Below are 15,743 nucleotides of genomic sequence, written 5' to 3' on the forward strand. Positions count from 1 at the left end.
TGGTTCCAATGGTTTTTGTTCTTTAAGAGTTGTCCCAAATAAGTAGCTGCCCCAATTAACCAATTATTTGACCAAATTAACTAGAATCTACACTGAGTCCACACAGAAACAACTACACAGAAACAACTGAGACCAGAAGACCTTGGAGCAGAATTGGGACATTCGGCCCATCGAGTCTGCTCTACCATTCCATCATGGTTTTATTATGTCTCTCAATCTCATTCTCCTGATTTCCATTAGTAACCTTTGATGCACTGATTAATCAAGAACCTCTGCCTTAAATATATCCAATGACCTGGCCTGCACAGCTGCCTGTAGCAAAGAATTACACAGATTCACCACCACCTGGTTAAAGAAAATTTTAACATGACAGGAAACATTCACATTCACTTCGCATGCACTTTATGGAGACTTTTTAAAATTTGTTAGGTTTCAGTAAGTTGCCCCCCATCATTCTTCCAAATTCACTTAAGTCATCATATGTTAACCCTTTCATTCCTCTGATCATTCTTGTGAACCTCCTCTGGAATTTCTTCAATGCCAGCACATCTTTTCTTAGATAAGGGGCCCAAAACTGCTCTCAATATTCCAAGTGTGGTCTGACCAATGCCTTATAAGGCCTCAGTGTTACATCCTTGCTTTTGTATTCTAGTTCTCTTGAAATAAATGCTAACATTGCATTTGACTTCCTTACCATCAACTCAACTTGCAAATTAACTTTTAGGAAATCCTGCACAAGGACTCCCAAGTCCCTCTGCACTGATTGAGTTCTGAGTTTTCTCCCTGTTTACAAAATAGCCCACACCTTTCATCCTTCTCCCAAAGTGCATGACCATACATTTCCCTACATTATATTCCATCTGCTACTTCTTTGCCCATTCAACTAATCTGTTTAAGTCCTTCTACAGACATCCTGCTTCCTCAACATTACCTGCCCTTCCACCTATCTTTGTATTATCTGCAAATTTGGCCACAAAGCCATCAATTCCCTCTTGTCTCCCCCTTAATCAGTATATCTGGAAAAACTTTCTGAAACCTCTTTTATATTATTGGCTAGTCTACGATTATATTTCATCTTTTCTTTCTTTAAGGCTTTTTAAATTGCCTTCTGTTGGTTTTTAAAAGCTTCCCAACCCACTACCTTCCACTAATTTTTGCTCTATTATTTGCCCTCTCATTTACTTTTATACTGTCATTCACTTTCCTTGTCAGTCACAGTTACCTCATCCTCCCTTTAGAATATTTCCTCATCTTTGGGATGCATCAATCCTGCACCTTCTGAATTGTTCCCAGAAACTCCAGCCATTGCTGCTCTGCTGTCATACCTGCTAGTGTCAACTTTGGAGAGCTACTCTCTCAATAACCTTTACTCTACTGTCATACTGTTACATCTCACTTGAGTTTCTCCCTTTCAAATTACAGGGCAAATTCTATCATATTATGATCACCGTCTCCTAAGGGTTCCTTTACCTCCCCAATCAAATCCAGTTCATTGCACAACACCCAGTCCAGAATAACTGATCCCCTAGTGGGCTCAACCACAAGCTGCTCTCAAAAGCAATCTTGTAGGCATTCTACAAATTCTCTCTTGGGATCCAAAATCAGCACCAATCTGATTTTCCCAATCTACCAATATCCCCCAAATCCCCCACAACTAATGTAACACTGCCATTTGAACATGTATTTTCTATCTCCTGTCGTTTGCAGCACACATCCTGGCTACTGTTCGGAAGCCCGTATAACTTCCATCAGGGTCTTTCTACCCTTGCAGTTCCTTAACTCTACCTACAATGATTCTACATCTTCCAATCCTATGTCACGTTTTTCTAAGGATTTGATTTCAGTTTTTACCAGCAGAGCCACGGCACCACTGCTGCCTACATAGCTGTCCTTTCGATACAATGTGTATCCTTGGATTTTAAGCTCCAAACTATAAACTTCTTTCAGCCATGCCTCAGTGATGCCAACAACGTCATACCTGCCAATCTCTAACTGTACTACAGATTATTTACCTCTGTTCGCATACTGTTCAAATGCTTCAATTTAATAACAGAGAATGTATTTAGAATGCACACTGAAATTCTGAATCTTCACAGAAATCCACCAAACAAGAGACCCCATAGAATGAATGATAGAAACATCAGAACCCTGAAGCTCACCCTCTCCGTTTGGATTGCTTGGACCTGATCCAAGATGTCCCTGGCCCTGGCACATGGGTGTTTCTTACATGCCCCAAAATCTGCTTTCTAATCTTTTAATTATATAATCCTCTATCACTGCTGCACTCCTCTTCTCCCCACTTCCCTTCTGAGCCAGAGCCAGTGCCAGAAACCTGGTCATTGCGGCTTCTCCCTGGTAGGTCCACCCTCCCCCTCAAACAGTATCCAAAGTGGTATACTAATTATTGAGGGAAACGGCCAAAGGAGCATTTTACACTGACTGCATATTCCTTTTCCCTTTCCTAACAGTCACCCAAGAGCCTACCTCCTGTAACTTAGAGGTGACAGAAGCTACATCCCTGTAGCTCCTAAATATCACCTCCTCATTCTCTCATATGAGTCAAAGATCATCGAGCTGCAGCTCCAGCCCCTTAACACAGTCTTGAAGGAGCTGCAGCTCAATGCACTTCATGCAGACGTAGTTATCAGGGAGACTCTCAAATTTCCCACATCTCACACAAGGAATATACCACTACCTCTGGATCCATTCTCAGTGCACTAGCTACGTACTTACAGAGAAAAAAAAAAATTCTAAAAGCTTTCTTACTTACTTCAGACTTATTGTGCTTGCGTAAGCCTGTTGAGCTAAAGCTAGACCACTCTAATAATGCCCCATTCACACAATGACCACTCTGCCTTTCTTTTTATTGGCCCCATGCTGATTGTCACTTGCCAAGCAAGAAACAAAAAGCACCAGAGCTCTTTTTAAACCTTGCAATGCGTGACCAACGAACGATCTCTTGTGCTGATTGCAGCCTGCCAAAAGAAAAGCCAAAAAGCTCCCAAGCTTTTTTTAAACCTCACGCTACATCACCAATGAACAATCTCTCGCACTGGTTGCTGCCCGCCGAGAAAAGAAGAGGTCCCAGTACCAGTCCTGATGGAACACCACTGTTGACAAACACATCTATAACTGCTTTGAACTGAGTGACTTGCAGGGACATTTAATAGTCAACTGCACTGGCTAATTAGGACCAACCTCTTGGCTGTGCCAGGAAAAGATGGCAGATTTCTTCCAACACAAGTTCCTGAAGAAGAATTTTCCCCCACAAGCTGGTGGTTTTGCCGAATTCATTCCACTGCTACCTTATCTGAACTTGGAACTATGCCTTGAATTATCAGTAACCACAATCTTACAATGATCAAAGAAACTGCAGAGATCCCCACCATCAATTCTCTTCCTCCCTGGGTATGGGAATGGTGCTGCAGAATCAGAGGATGCAAAACATGGCATCGTTAATTACAAAAGCATGGAAGGGATCAGTCAACTTTTATCTTTAATTGCCAGAAAATTATTGCAATTATTTCTGAGCCTTTGGAAAGGCACAAGTACACCTGGAACAGTACATGTGGGTTTCTCAGGAAAATTGTGACAACTCTGCTTTCAGAGAAAATGAGGATTACTGAGAGTGCTACAGGGATTTTCAAAAGGCTTTTGATAAGATGTCACATGGAAGGTTGGTCAAAGAGCAGTGAGAGCACTGACAGTGTCTCAGTGACAGGAAGTGGGCTCGGGACCGATTCCAGGGATGAGCTACAGGCCTGAATACTGTGGGGCCAGTGAACTTTTTCTGTGCCATGATGTTCTACAGTTCCATGAATCTCCATAGCACTAGAGTGAGAACAGCAATCCACCCTCTCTGCTCCTAGGGGCTTGTGTCAGGGGGTCAGTTGGGGCTACACTGAGGTACTCACAGCTTCCTAACTGCCCAGTCATGCCTGAGGGGCCTTTCCCAGTATGCCACCCACTTTCCATGGGACAGACCCACAGGAGATCTGCCCTCCCCAACACACCAACCTTATTTTTGCTGCTTTCACAAGACTGGAGACTGGCGAAGATCTGACTCTCAATGGCCAGGACCCACGATTCCCTCTCTTCAGAACTTGAGGCCTCAAAGTGCCACGTCTGCCCAGTCAGCGAGACAATGACGAACTCGTAGCTTTCTTCCACATCTGTGAGAGAGAGGACGGGGCAGTCACAGCAGGGGTCAGTGATGGACTGGGACACAACATCCCATCCAAATGTCCAACTCACAACCCTCCCTTCCCTCCCGTCACCTCCCCTCAACTCCCCACCATACATCCTTCCCCCACTCCTCTCTCCATCACATCCTCGCCCCCTCCCTCCCTACACTCTACTCTTTACCTTACATCGTTCCTCTCCCCTAGCCCCACCCCATCACCTCCCACCCCTCCTTCTCTATGCTTTGTCTTCTGTGCACTCTCCCCCTCCCCTATCCCCATCACAACTCTCTCCCCTCCCTCTCCATATTACTTTCCTTCCCTGCTCTCCCCAAACCACAGGGTGACCATGGAATAGACGGTTATTTGGTCAATGGGAGTAATCAGAGTGAGAACACAGAGAAAGCAAAGTAGAAGCTGTGAAATGCAGAGCCAGAGGACACATCCGGCTGGTCAGTAACTTCCAGACGACCGCAATCCCTCACTACAATTCTCCCAACTCATTCTCACCCATACACTTTCCATCTCTTGCCTCCCCTACCATACTGCAACTCTGGCTCCATCACACTGACTAATAACTCCACCGCCCCCCCCCCCCAATGTAATATCCCAAACTACTCGGATTAACTATGTATGAAGTGCTGTCTTTAACAATGTGAAATTTGAATCCCTTACAGTCTGTAACTGCAATGACTGAGAGTGAAATGTGCCTCACAATCCCCCTCCTCCTGCAATCTTCATCCTCAGAATGAGTGGTCCTCTCCGCACTCTCTGTACTTCAATCTGCACCAATTCCTTTTGGTGCACCACAGAAAGCATCCCATCCAGATGCATCACAGATTGGTATGGCAATTGCTCTGCCTATGACCATAATGAACAGCAGAGTTGTGGACACAGCCCATCACATCACCGATTCCAACCTTCCCTTGATGTACTTTGTCTGCATTTCTCACTGCCACAGTAAAGCAGCCAGCATAATCAAAGAACCCCATCCACCCAGACATTCTCTCTTCTCCTCCCTGCCATCAGGTATAAGATACAAAACCCTGAAAGTACATACCACTAGGCTCAAGAACTGTTTCTACCCTGCTGTTATCAGACTATTGAACAGTCCCCAGTTTTGATAAGATGGACTCTTGAACTTACAATCTATCTCATTATGATCTTGCGCCTTATTGTCTACCTGCACTGCACTTTCACTGCAACTGTAACACTTAAATAGACAGTGGGATACAGATCAGTTGCAGATCTGGGCAGAGAAATGGCAGATGGAGTTTAACCTGGCCAAATGTGAGGCACTGCACCTTGGTAAGTCAAATGTAAAGTCTTTACATTTGACTGTTAGGGCAAGACCCTTAACAGTGTTGATGAGCAGAGGGGCCTTGGGGTCCAAGTCCATAGCTCCCTGAAACTGGCGACAGATCAATAGGATATGACAGATTGATAAGAAGACATATGGCACGTTTGCCTTTACTCGTCAAGGCACTGAATTCAAAAGCAGGAAGTTATGTTGCAGTTTTATAAAACTGTAGTGGGGCCGCATCAGGAGTATTGCTAGCAGTTCAAGTCACCGCATTATAGGAAGGATATCAAGGCTTTGGAAAGGGTGCAGAAGAGATTTACCAGGATGCTGCCTGGATTCAAGGGCATATGTTATAACGAGAATTTCGACGACTTGGGTTGTCTTCTCTGGAGCGGTAGAGGCCAAGGGGAGATCTGATAGAGGTTTATAAGATTATGGTAGACAGGCAAGAAAAAATCTGTAAATACTGGAAATCCGAGCAACACACACAAAATGCTGGAGGAACTCAGCAGGCCAGGCAGCATCTATGGAAAACAGTACAGTCGACGTTTCGGGCCGAAACCCTTCAGTAGTACTGGAGAAAGAAAGCTGAGAGTAGTTTTAAAAGGTGGAGGTAGGGGAGAGAGAAACACCAGCTGATAGGTGAATCTGGAGGGGGAGGTATGAAGTAAAGAACTAGGAAGTTGATTGGTGAAAGAGACAGGATGCCATGAAAGATAGAAAAAGGGAGAAGAAGCAGCAGAGTGAGGCCATGGACGGGCAAGGAAATGAGACGAGAGAGGGAAAGGGGGATGGGAAATGCCGCCCGCCCCCCCCCATCCTTCACCATTTCCCCTAACTGGTAGTAGTAGGTTAACAACCTACTAACTGGTACATCTTTGGATTGTGGGAGGAAACCGGAGCACCCGGAGGAAATCCACACACACACATACACAGGAAGGATCATACAAACTTGCTTACAGAGGACGCTGGAATTGAACTCCAAGTTCTGACGCCCAGTGTTGTAATGGTGTCACGCTAACCACTATGCCACTGCAGCACCCCAGGTTTTAAGCGATATTTAAATAGGCACATGAATGTGAGGGAAATGGAGGGATTTGGACGTTGTGTAAGCAGCAGTTTAGTTAGACATTTGATTGCTAATTTAATTGGTTCAGCACAATGCTGTGGGCTGAGGACCTGTTCCTGTGCTGTACTGTTCTATGTTCTAGGAATGCTAAAGCTGCATTTGTCTCCCTTACTACTGACTCAACCTGCAAATTAACCTTTAGGGAATCCTGCACTGGAACTCCCAAGTCCCTTTGCATCTTTGACTTCTGAATTCACTCCAAATTCAGAAAAGTCTACGCCTTTATTCTTTCCACCAAAGTGCATGACCATACACTTCCCTACAGTGTATTTCATCTGCCACTTCTTTGTCCATTCTCCTACCTCAGCACACGTGATGATTGAACCACCTTCCAGCACTAGGAACAGAAAAGAGGCAGGAACAGAGACAGGAAGCATGATACCATCTGGTCCAAGAGACCCCACACCCAAGACCAGAACTTTCCCTCCCAAAATTTGACCCTATCATCAAAAGAACTGCTCTTCGGACTCAATCGGCAAAAGGAAACAGTGAACAGCAAATGATACATCTTCACACATACTTGATCACATAGCAAACAGATTAGTAATTACCTAATTAGGGTTATGCAAATACAATACTCATTTGCATAATGCCTCATTCCCTAAGCTCTGTAAGCTGTCGGCCAATTGCTTCACGCAAGAAAAACGGCAAAAAATATCTGTATCACTGCACGGCTCAGCAACTCAATAACTTCATCCAAGTCTAAATCAGAGACGAGGACCCTGCACAAGCAAGGAGGGAACAGGCCTTCTGATCCAGGAGATTCCCATGTAGCAAAGAGAGAGCCTGGCGTTCAGAAGCAATGGAAGAGGTGGACAGCTATTTCAACCGTTTGACAAGGGCATCACTGACAAGGTCAGAATTCACTGATCATCACCCTCTGTCTCCAGCCGTTAGTGAGAGGCAGCAAGTCCAGAACACTGCACTCGCTGTGTGAAAGTGCTCACACACTCCAGCACCTCCTCCACCTCTCCAGCATCTTTCACAGCCCAGAACATCCAGAGCAGCTCACAGACAGTGAAGGTCTTTTGTAGAATGGCCACTCCCATAATAAAGTAATGATCACAAGAGCAGGCATACAGCATGAAAACACATCATTCGGCCCATCAAGTCCAAACCACTGGGCAATCGCCTGCATTAATCCCATCTCTCAGCACTTGGCCTGTAGCCTTCAATGCCCGGCAATTCAAGTTCTAGGCACCTCTTCAAGAGTGTCAGTGACTTTGCATCCACTGCTCTGCAGTGTGTCCTAAGTATTCGCCTTTCTCTGGTCCTCCTCAGATCCCTCCAAATCTCTGCCCACTTAACCTAAATCCTTTGCTTCATATGCCTTAGATGAAGGGAAAGGTTCTCTGCAGTCTACCCCCGTCTATACTCCTCATTATTTTATATACCTCCATTATCCTTACTTATTACTTAGCCTCCATTCTAGGGAGAACAGACTCAAACTCTCCAGTCTCTCCTCTAACTGAAACACTCCATTCCAAGCAGCAACTATTGTTAGCAGAATTTCAGGTGATGACGAGGAGGTGTAGAGGAGTGAGATAGATCAGCTGGTTGAGTGAAGTTGCAACAAGCTTTCACTCGGCATTCGTAAGACCAAGGAAATGACTGTAGACTTCGGGAAGGGGAAGTCAAAGGAACACACTTCAGTTCTTATCATGGGATCAGTAGTGGAAAGGGTAAGCCTCTTCAAATTCCTGAAATTTCTAGTCTCTGCAGACCTATTCTGAGCCCAACACATTGATGCAATTGCAGAGAAGGGATGGCAGTGGTTATATTTCATTAGGAGTTTGAGATTTGGTGCATCAGCAAAGACTCTAGCAAATTTCTACAGTGTACCATGGAGAGCATTCTAACTGGTTGCATCACCGTCTGGTATGGCGGGGGCCACTGCACAGGATCGGAAAAAGCTGCAAACTCAGCCAGCTCCATCGTGGGCACTAGCCTCCCCAGCGTCCCGGACATCTTCAAAAGGTGATGCCTCAAAAAGGCAGCGTCTATCATTAAGCACCCCCATCACCTAAGACATGCCTGCACTCATCACTACCATCAAGGAGGTGGTACAGCAGCATGAAGACACACTCTCAAAATTCTTCCCCTCCGCCATCAGATTTCTGAACAGACAATGAATCCATGTATACTACCTCACTACTTTTGCTCTGTATTTGCACTATTTATTGAATTTAATTTTTAATATATATTTCTTATTGTAATTTATAGGTTTTTTTATTATGTATTGCAATGTACCACTGCTGCAAAATAACAAATTTCACTAAATATGCCAATACGAGGAATTCTGCAGATGCTGGAAATTCAAGCAACACACATCAAAGTTGCTGGTGATGAAGGGTCTCGGCCCAAAACGTCGACTGTACCTCTTCCTAGAGATACTGCCTGGCCTGCTGCCTTCACCAGCAACTTTGATGTGTGTTACTAAATATGTCAGTGGTATTAAACCTGATTCTGATTCTAATTCTGATGAATCCTTTCTGCACTCAATCACATTGTTCCTGCCCAGAACTTCCTGACCTTTACTATAACCTTGGAGAGGGATAGGAGAAGGTGGTACGGGAAAGTATTTAATTGAGGGAGGCGTTATTATATGCTATTTGGCAGGAACTTGGGTGTATAAACTGGAATGGGGGCACTCAGGGAAATACACAACAGAAGTGCGGAGGTTGTTTTGGCTCAGGGAAAGAATGATAGGGTGAGGAACCATGGTTGATAAGAGATTTGAAACATCTAGTCAAGAGAAAGAATGAAGCATACTTAAGGTATAGGAAGCAAGGATCAGAAAGGGCTCTGGAGAGGATTCTGAAGATACACAGTCAATGTTTTAGGAACAGTTTCTTCCCCTTCTCCATCAGATTTCTGAATGGACTGAATCAACCCATGAACACTATCTCACTAGTTTTGCTCTCCTTTTGCACTACCTTTTAACTTGCGTCATAAATGCACCCCTATTATTTGTGGTAATATTATTTTATGTATTGCATATGTAGTTTTGTGCACCTTGGTCTGGAGGAACATTGTTTCATGTGGTGATATACTGTACATGCATACAGATGAATAACAATAAACTGAATTTGAACTTCGACATACTTCAACATACTTCTCTTAGCAGGGGCAGAGAATTCACATGTGGAGAAGGGGTAGAGGAAGATGAGGGAAATATTCACACCAAGAGCATGGGAGAGGTGCAGACCTCACCACCTGACAGGGTAAGAAAGGCAGAGACACTCCATGGAATTGAATGGTACCTGGCGTGCACGTGAACAGGGTTACCTCACCGTCTCCCTCTCAACTCCTGAGAGCTGCTGGGCACAACGGTAGTTTAAAGCATCTGAGAACTAAAGACCCACCTTGGGGAAGTGGGTTTCTCGTCTTTGTCCAGGGGGTCAAATGCCTTCTTCCCTATCAGAAACCTTTCATCATTCCATGCTTTGCTCTACCACAAGTACGTCTTTCCTCACAGAGAACAGATCTGTAGCCGGGATTCCAAGTCCTGTCTCAATGGGCCTCTAAATAAATGGAGCAAGACATCTCTACTCTCGTATTAAGATCTCCCTGTAACAGGCCAAACACACCACCGGCTTTCCCAGCTGCACATTACCTCCCAGTGATCGATATACCAGCATACAGGTCTCTCTGACCACCAGCCCACTCCTCACCTGATAAAAACCTTCCAACTTCAGTGGATAACTTCATACTTTCTTGCATCAAGCCGCAAGGCCTAGCACATTCACATAGCTTGCATAGCCCATCTGAATCTGAGGTTATAGGCTGAAGTTACTGACAGGGTGAGGGTGGTTGGAACCTGGAACGCACAACTTGAAGAGGAGGCAGAGACTCTCAAGCATTTGAGAAGCGTCTAGTCGAGCAGCTGAAGTAATGAGCCAGATCGTGTAATAAATAGGATTAAGGTCGATGAACATTCAATGGATGGCATGGAGGTGGTGGGCTGAAGGGCCTGTCCCTGTGTTCAGTAACTACATGACCCACCCCTACCCCCCTCAATAACTCCATGATTTGGGTGTATCACACTTGGTTACCGTCTGTGAACGAATGGAATGCCAGTACTGACCCCCCCCCCAAGAATGTGGTCTAATTGTCTTTAAAATTGTCTGCCACGCACCCCAGCAAATTATTAAATCCATTAGATGGACGAACACTGCCCTCTGTCGAAAGTTAATTGGGGATAGGTAATAAATACCGGTCTGGCCACAATACAGGGAGCCACTGCCCTGGGTGCTGGAACCCCTGGCTGGTGCTGTTTTCTGTTCAGCAGTGAGCGAGGCTCGTTTATTGGTCTAAACCAGACTGACTGTGGCATTCAATAATCAGAGTGCTCATTAGAATACCTGAAATAATGAGAAAAAACAGGACCTCTTGAATTGTTCCTAATGGGCACGATTAGAAGATGGAACTCTCTCATCTCACGCTAGATAAACCAGTCCGAGAACTCAATGGGTTTTTGGAACTTGCCAATAAACAGCAACACAGCAGGAGGCTTTTGTCATTACATTTCTGCTCTTCTTATTAGTGTGTGGCTTTGTCTCTGCCGTACAAGGTGGATGCTTGTACAGTCTGCTTCATCACCTGCAGCTCATCCACACCAGGCCGATGGACCAGGCTCTTCCAGCAAACTCTAAGGGACCACACCAGGGAAATACACAGAACATAGAACAATCCAGCACAGGAACAAGTCCTTCAGCCCATAATGTTGTGCCAAACTAACTAAATTAGTGATCAAATGCCCAGCTAAAGTAATCCCTACACGATATCTATAGCCTTCTATTTCCTGCATATTCATGTGCCTATCAAAGAGCTCCTTTGAACACCACCACTCAGCTCATGCTTTCTTCTCGCTGCTGCCATCAGGAAGAAGGTACAGGACCCTCAGGACTCTCATTAGCAGGTTCAGGAACAGCTATTATCCCTCAACCATCAGGCTCCTGAACCAGAGGGGATAACTTCACTCAACTTCACCTGCCCCAACACTGAACTGTTCCCACAACCTATTGACTCACTTTCAAGGACTCTTCACCTCATGTTCTTGATATTTATTATGATGTATTTTTCATTCCTTTTGTACTTGCACAGCATACCGGCTTTTGCACACTGGTTGTCCGTCCTGTAGGTGCAGTCCACCATTGACTATATTATGGTTATTGGAGTTATTGAGTATGCCCGCAATAAAATCAATTGCAGGGTCGTAAATGGGGACGTGTACGTACCTTGATAATAAACTTACTTTGAACCTTGAACTCTGTGGTATTTGCCTCCACCACCACCCCTAGCTGAATATTCCAGGCACCCACCTACCACCTTGAATGCATGCCCTCAAATTAGGAACTTCAACCCTGGGAAATAGATACTGTCTATTTATTCTATCCATGCCTCTCATAGTTTTATGAATCTTCATCAGGTCTTTGTCACCCTCTGCCGCTCCAGTGAAAGTAACCCAAGTTTGTTCAGTCTCTTGTTATAGCTCATACTCTCTAATCCAGGCAGCATCTTTTGCACCCACTGCAAAACCTCCACACCCTTTATAGAATGGAGCAACCGGAACTGAATACAATACTCCAGATGAGGTCCAACTGAGTTTTTCAAGCTGCAATGTAACTTCCTGACTCCTGAACTCAACAAGGGGGAAGAAATTTTTTCTTTCAGGTGCAACTTTTCTGTTTGCAGGACAACCTATAACTCCCGCTGCATCAACATGCCCAAACCATCTCTGCACGGCAAGCTCACACACACACACTCACACACAGTGATAACTGGCGGTGTAGAGGAGAATCCACAGCTCCCCATCAAACAATGAACTGTTGATCACCATTTCTCAAATGCATGGGAAGTAGTCACGTCTGAAGAATGACAGATCTGTGATAGCTGAGCTCATAACAAGCTGACACCCACTCAACACACTCATAACCTCAACACACATGGTCGCATTGGTCCCATTGGTCCCAGCAATGGCACTAGCTTGCACACTGGCATCAACTCACAAACTGGCACTGACATACACTGGCACTGGCTCATACATGAGCACCAAAACACACACAGGTACCACCCTGTGTACCACACTGGTTCATATTCTGGCACTAAATCGTAGTGTGGCGGCAGAGTGGACCCACTAGTAGGGCCACTGCCTCCAAGTGCGAGAGAATTGGGTTCACACCCAACCCCCATTCCTATCCTTGTGGAATTTGCATTTTCCCCGTGACCAGGTGGGTTTCCCCAGCTGCTCCCGTTTCCTCCCAAGTACTAAAGAAGTGCAGGTTGCTACATTAATTGGCCACTGTGAATTACGTCTCACATGTGGGTGAGAGGGAGAATCTGGGGAGAAACTGCAGAAAATGTGAAGAGAATCAAATGGAATTAGTGTAGGATTAGTGTAATCGGATGGTTGGGTGCCAGCATAGACTCAGTGGCCTGAATGGCTCAGTTCCATGCTGCACCTCTGACTATTGACCAGCCACACATCCACGGCCAGTTTTCCATGTGTGCACAGATCAGAATTGGTTTCTGAAGAAGCCTGAACAGATTTGTAAATCTGCATTTGCAAACAATTCTGATTATCATCTGGTGCTCCACAATATTGTTGTAACTGCACAGTGCAGCCGTTCCCGAATTAGCCCTCCTCTGAAAGTGAGGAATATAATATCAAATCCCCAGAGAAAGGGAGCAAATACAAATTCACCAATGGCACTCAGTGCCTGAGTAATTAGGGGGCAGCAAGAGAAAACAATCCAATCCAGCACCTAGTCTCGTTATTATTTAATAGGTTTTTAAAAGCCTAAGACCATTCAAAGTGAATCAGAGAACCTGCAGCTTGTAATGCATGTTAACCCTGCGACCCTGCCTCACACACTACACCAGCAACAAATGCTTTCAAATTAGAGGTAAATTAAGGAAGGACGCACTCTGTTGCATGGATGAAGAGATGCAATTTAAATCCAATACCAAAGTCAGCCGCAGTAAAAGGACAAATATGATTTTCCATTAATTAACAGACGGCAGTAGAAAAGAAATTAAACAATCTGGTTGTAGCTTGGGGGGGATGGGTCAGAGGGTGCTGTCACTGTCCTGCTGCTCTCAAATTTTGGAACTTGTCATCCTGTCATGGGGTCAGCATGTACATGATAGCTCGGCACACCACTCTGGTATCTGGTACCAACAGGTAAACAAACTCGCCCATTCAGGACGGGAAAAGAGATCCCTCCACCTCCCGTCCCCTATTTCACAGGTCATCACAAAGCCTTCCCTAACATTAATAGAAATGTGAAAAGGCTGCCACCAACTAGTGCACAGCAAGTAACTTAATCAGCTGGTTACAGCCCAGATGTCCATCCAACACAATTGACATGAAAAGCATTCAAATAAAGCATTCCCAACAGTGCACATATGTCAACACTATCTCTCCACCGCTGCAGTACTCCCTCAGTATTGCCCCTCCACAGTGTCACCCTCCCTCAGTACCGCCCCTCCAGTGTCACCCTCACTCAGTACCGCCCCTCCACAGTGTCACCCTCCCTCAGTACCGCCCCTCCAGTGTCACCCTCCCTCAGTATTGCCCCTCCACAGTGTCACCCTCCCTCAGTACCGCCCCTCCAGTGTCACCCTCACTCAGTACCGCCCCTCCACAGTGTCACCCTCCCTCAGTACCGCCCCTCCCAGTGTCACCCTCCCTCAGTACTGCCCCTCCAGTGTCACCCTCCCTCAGTATTGCCCCTCCACAGTGTCACCCTCCCTCAGTACCGCCCCTCCAGTGTCACCCTCACTCAGTACCGCCCCTCCACAGTGTCACCCTCCCTCAGTACCGCCCCTCCCAGTGTCACCCTCCCTCAGTACCGCCCCTCTAACAGTGTCACCCTCCCCCTCAGTACCGCCCCTCTAACAGTGTGACCCTCCCTCAGTACCACCCCTCCCAGTGTCACCCTCCCTCAGTACCACCCCTCTAACAGTGTGACCCTCCCTCAGTACCGCCCCTCCCACAGACTGACCCTCCCTCAGTACCGCCCATCCACAGTGTCACCATCCCTCAGTACCGCCCCACCCACAGTGTCACCCTCCCTCAGTACCGCCCCTCCAGTGTCACCCTCCCTCAGTACCGCCCCTCTAACAGTGTCACCCTCCCTCAGTACCGCCCCTCCCACAGTGTGACCCTCCCTCAGTACTGCCCCTCCCAGTGTCACCCTCCCTCAGTACCGCCCCTCCACTGTATCACCCTCCCTCAGTACCGCCCCTCCAGTGTCACCCTCCCTCAGTACCGCCCCTCCACAGTGTCACCCTCCCTCAGTACCGCCTCTCAGTGTCACCCTCCCTCAGTACCGCCTCTCCACAGTGTCAGCCTCCCTCAGTACCGCCCCCCCATAGTGTCACCATCCCTCAGTACCGCCCCACCCACAGTGTCACCCTCCCTCAGTACCGCCCCTCCAGTGTCACCCTCCCTCAGTACCGCCCCTCTAACAGTGTCACCCTCCCTCAGTACCGCCCCTCCCACAGTGTGACCCTCCCTCAGTACTGCCCCTCCCAGTGTCACCCTCCCTCAGTACCGCCCCTCCACTGTATCACCCTCCCTCAGTACCGCCCCTCCAGTGTCACCCTCCCTCAGTACCGCCCCTCCACAGTGTCACCCTCCCTCAGTACCGCCTCTCAGTGTCACCCTCCCTCAGTACCGCCTCTCCACAGTGTCAGCCTCCCTCAGTACCGCCCCCCCATAGTGTCACCCTCCCTCAGTACCGCCCCCCCCACAGTGTCACCCTCCCTCAGTACCGCCCCTCCCACAGTGTCACCCTCCCTCAGTACCACCCATCCACAGTGTCACCCTCCCTCAGTACCGCCCCTCCCACAGTGTGATTCTCTCTCAGTACTGCCCCCCACAGTGTCACCCTCCCTCAGTACCGCCCCCCCACAGAGCTACCCTCCCTCAGTACTGCCCCTCCCACAGTGTCACCCTCCCTCAGAACCTCCCCTCCCACAGTGTCACCCTCCCTCAGTACCACCACCCCCCCCCGCAGTGTGATTCTCTCTCAGTACTGCTCCTCCCACAGTTGGGAATCCTTCAGTACCGCTCCCTCCCACAGTGTCACCCTCCCTCAGTACCACCCCTCCCACAGTGTGA

At 47.0% G+C, this 15,743-nt stretch overlaps 1 protein-coding gene across 4 annotated transcripts in view; it reads right to left on the reverse strand.

Moving 5' to 3' along the window:
• Positions 1-15,743, reverse strand: part of LOC140197060 (arf-GAP with GTPase, ANK repeat and PH domain-containing protein 3-like) — a 542,744-nt gene that overhangs the window by 43,952 nt on the left and 483,049 nt on the right. For all 4 annotated transcript variants that reach the window (XM_072256993.1, XM_072256987.1, XM_072256996.1 and 1 more), the window contains one exon: positions 4,018-4,172. In XM_072256993.1, the coding sequence (XP_072113094.1) occupies positions 4,018-4,172 (155 nt within the window). The remainder of the gene's footprint in view (positions 1-4,017; positions 4,173-15,743) is intronic.

Source organism: Mobula birostris, chromosome 1 (assembly GCF_030028105.1).
Source record: "Mobula birostris isolate sMobBir1 chromosome 1, sMobBir1.hap1, whole genome shotgun sequence".
NCBI lineage: Eukaryota > Metazoa > Chordata > Chondrichthyes > Myliobatiformes > Myliobatidae > Mobula > Mobula birostris.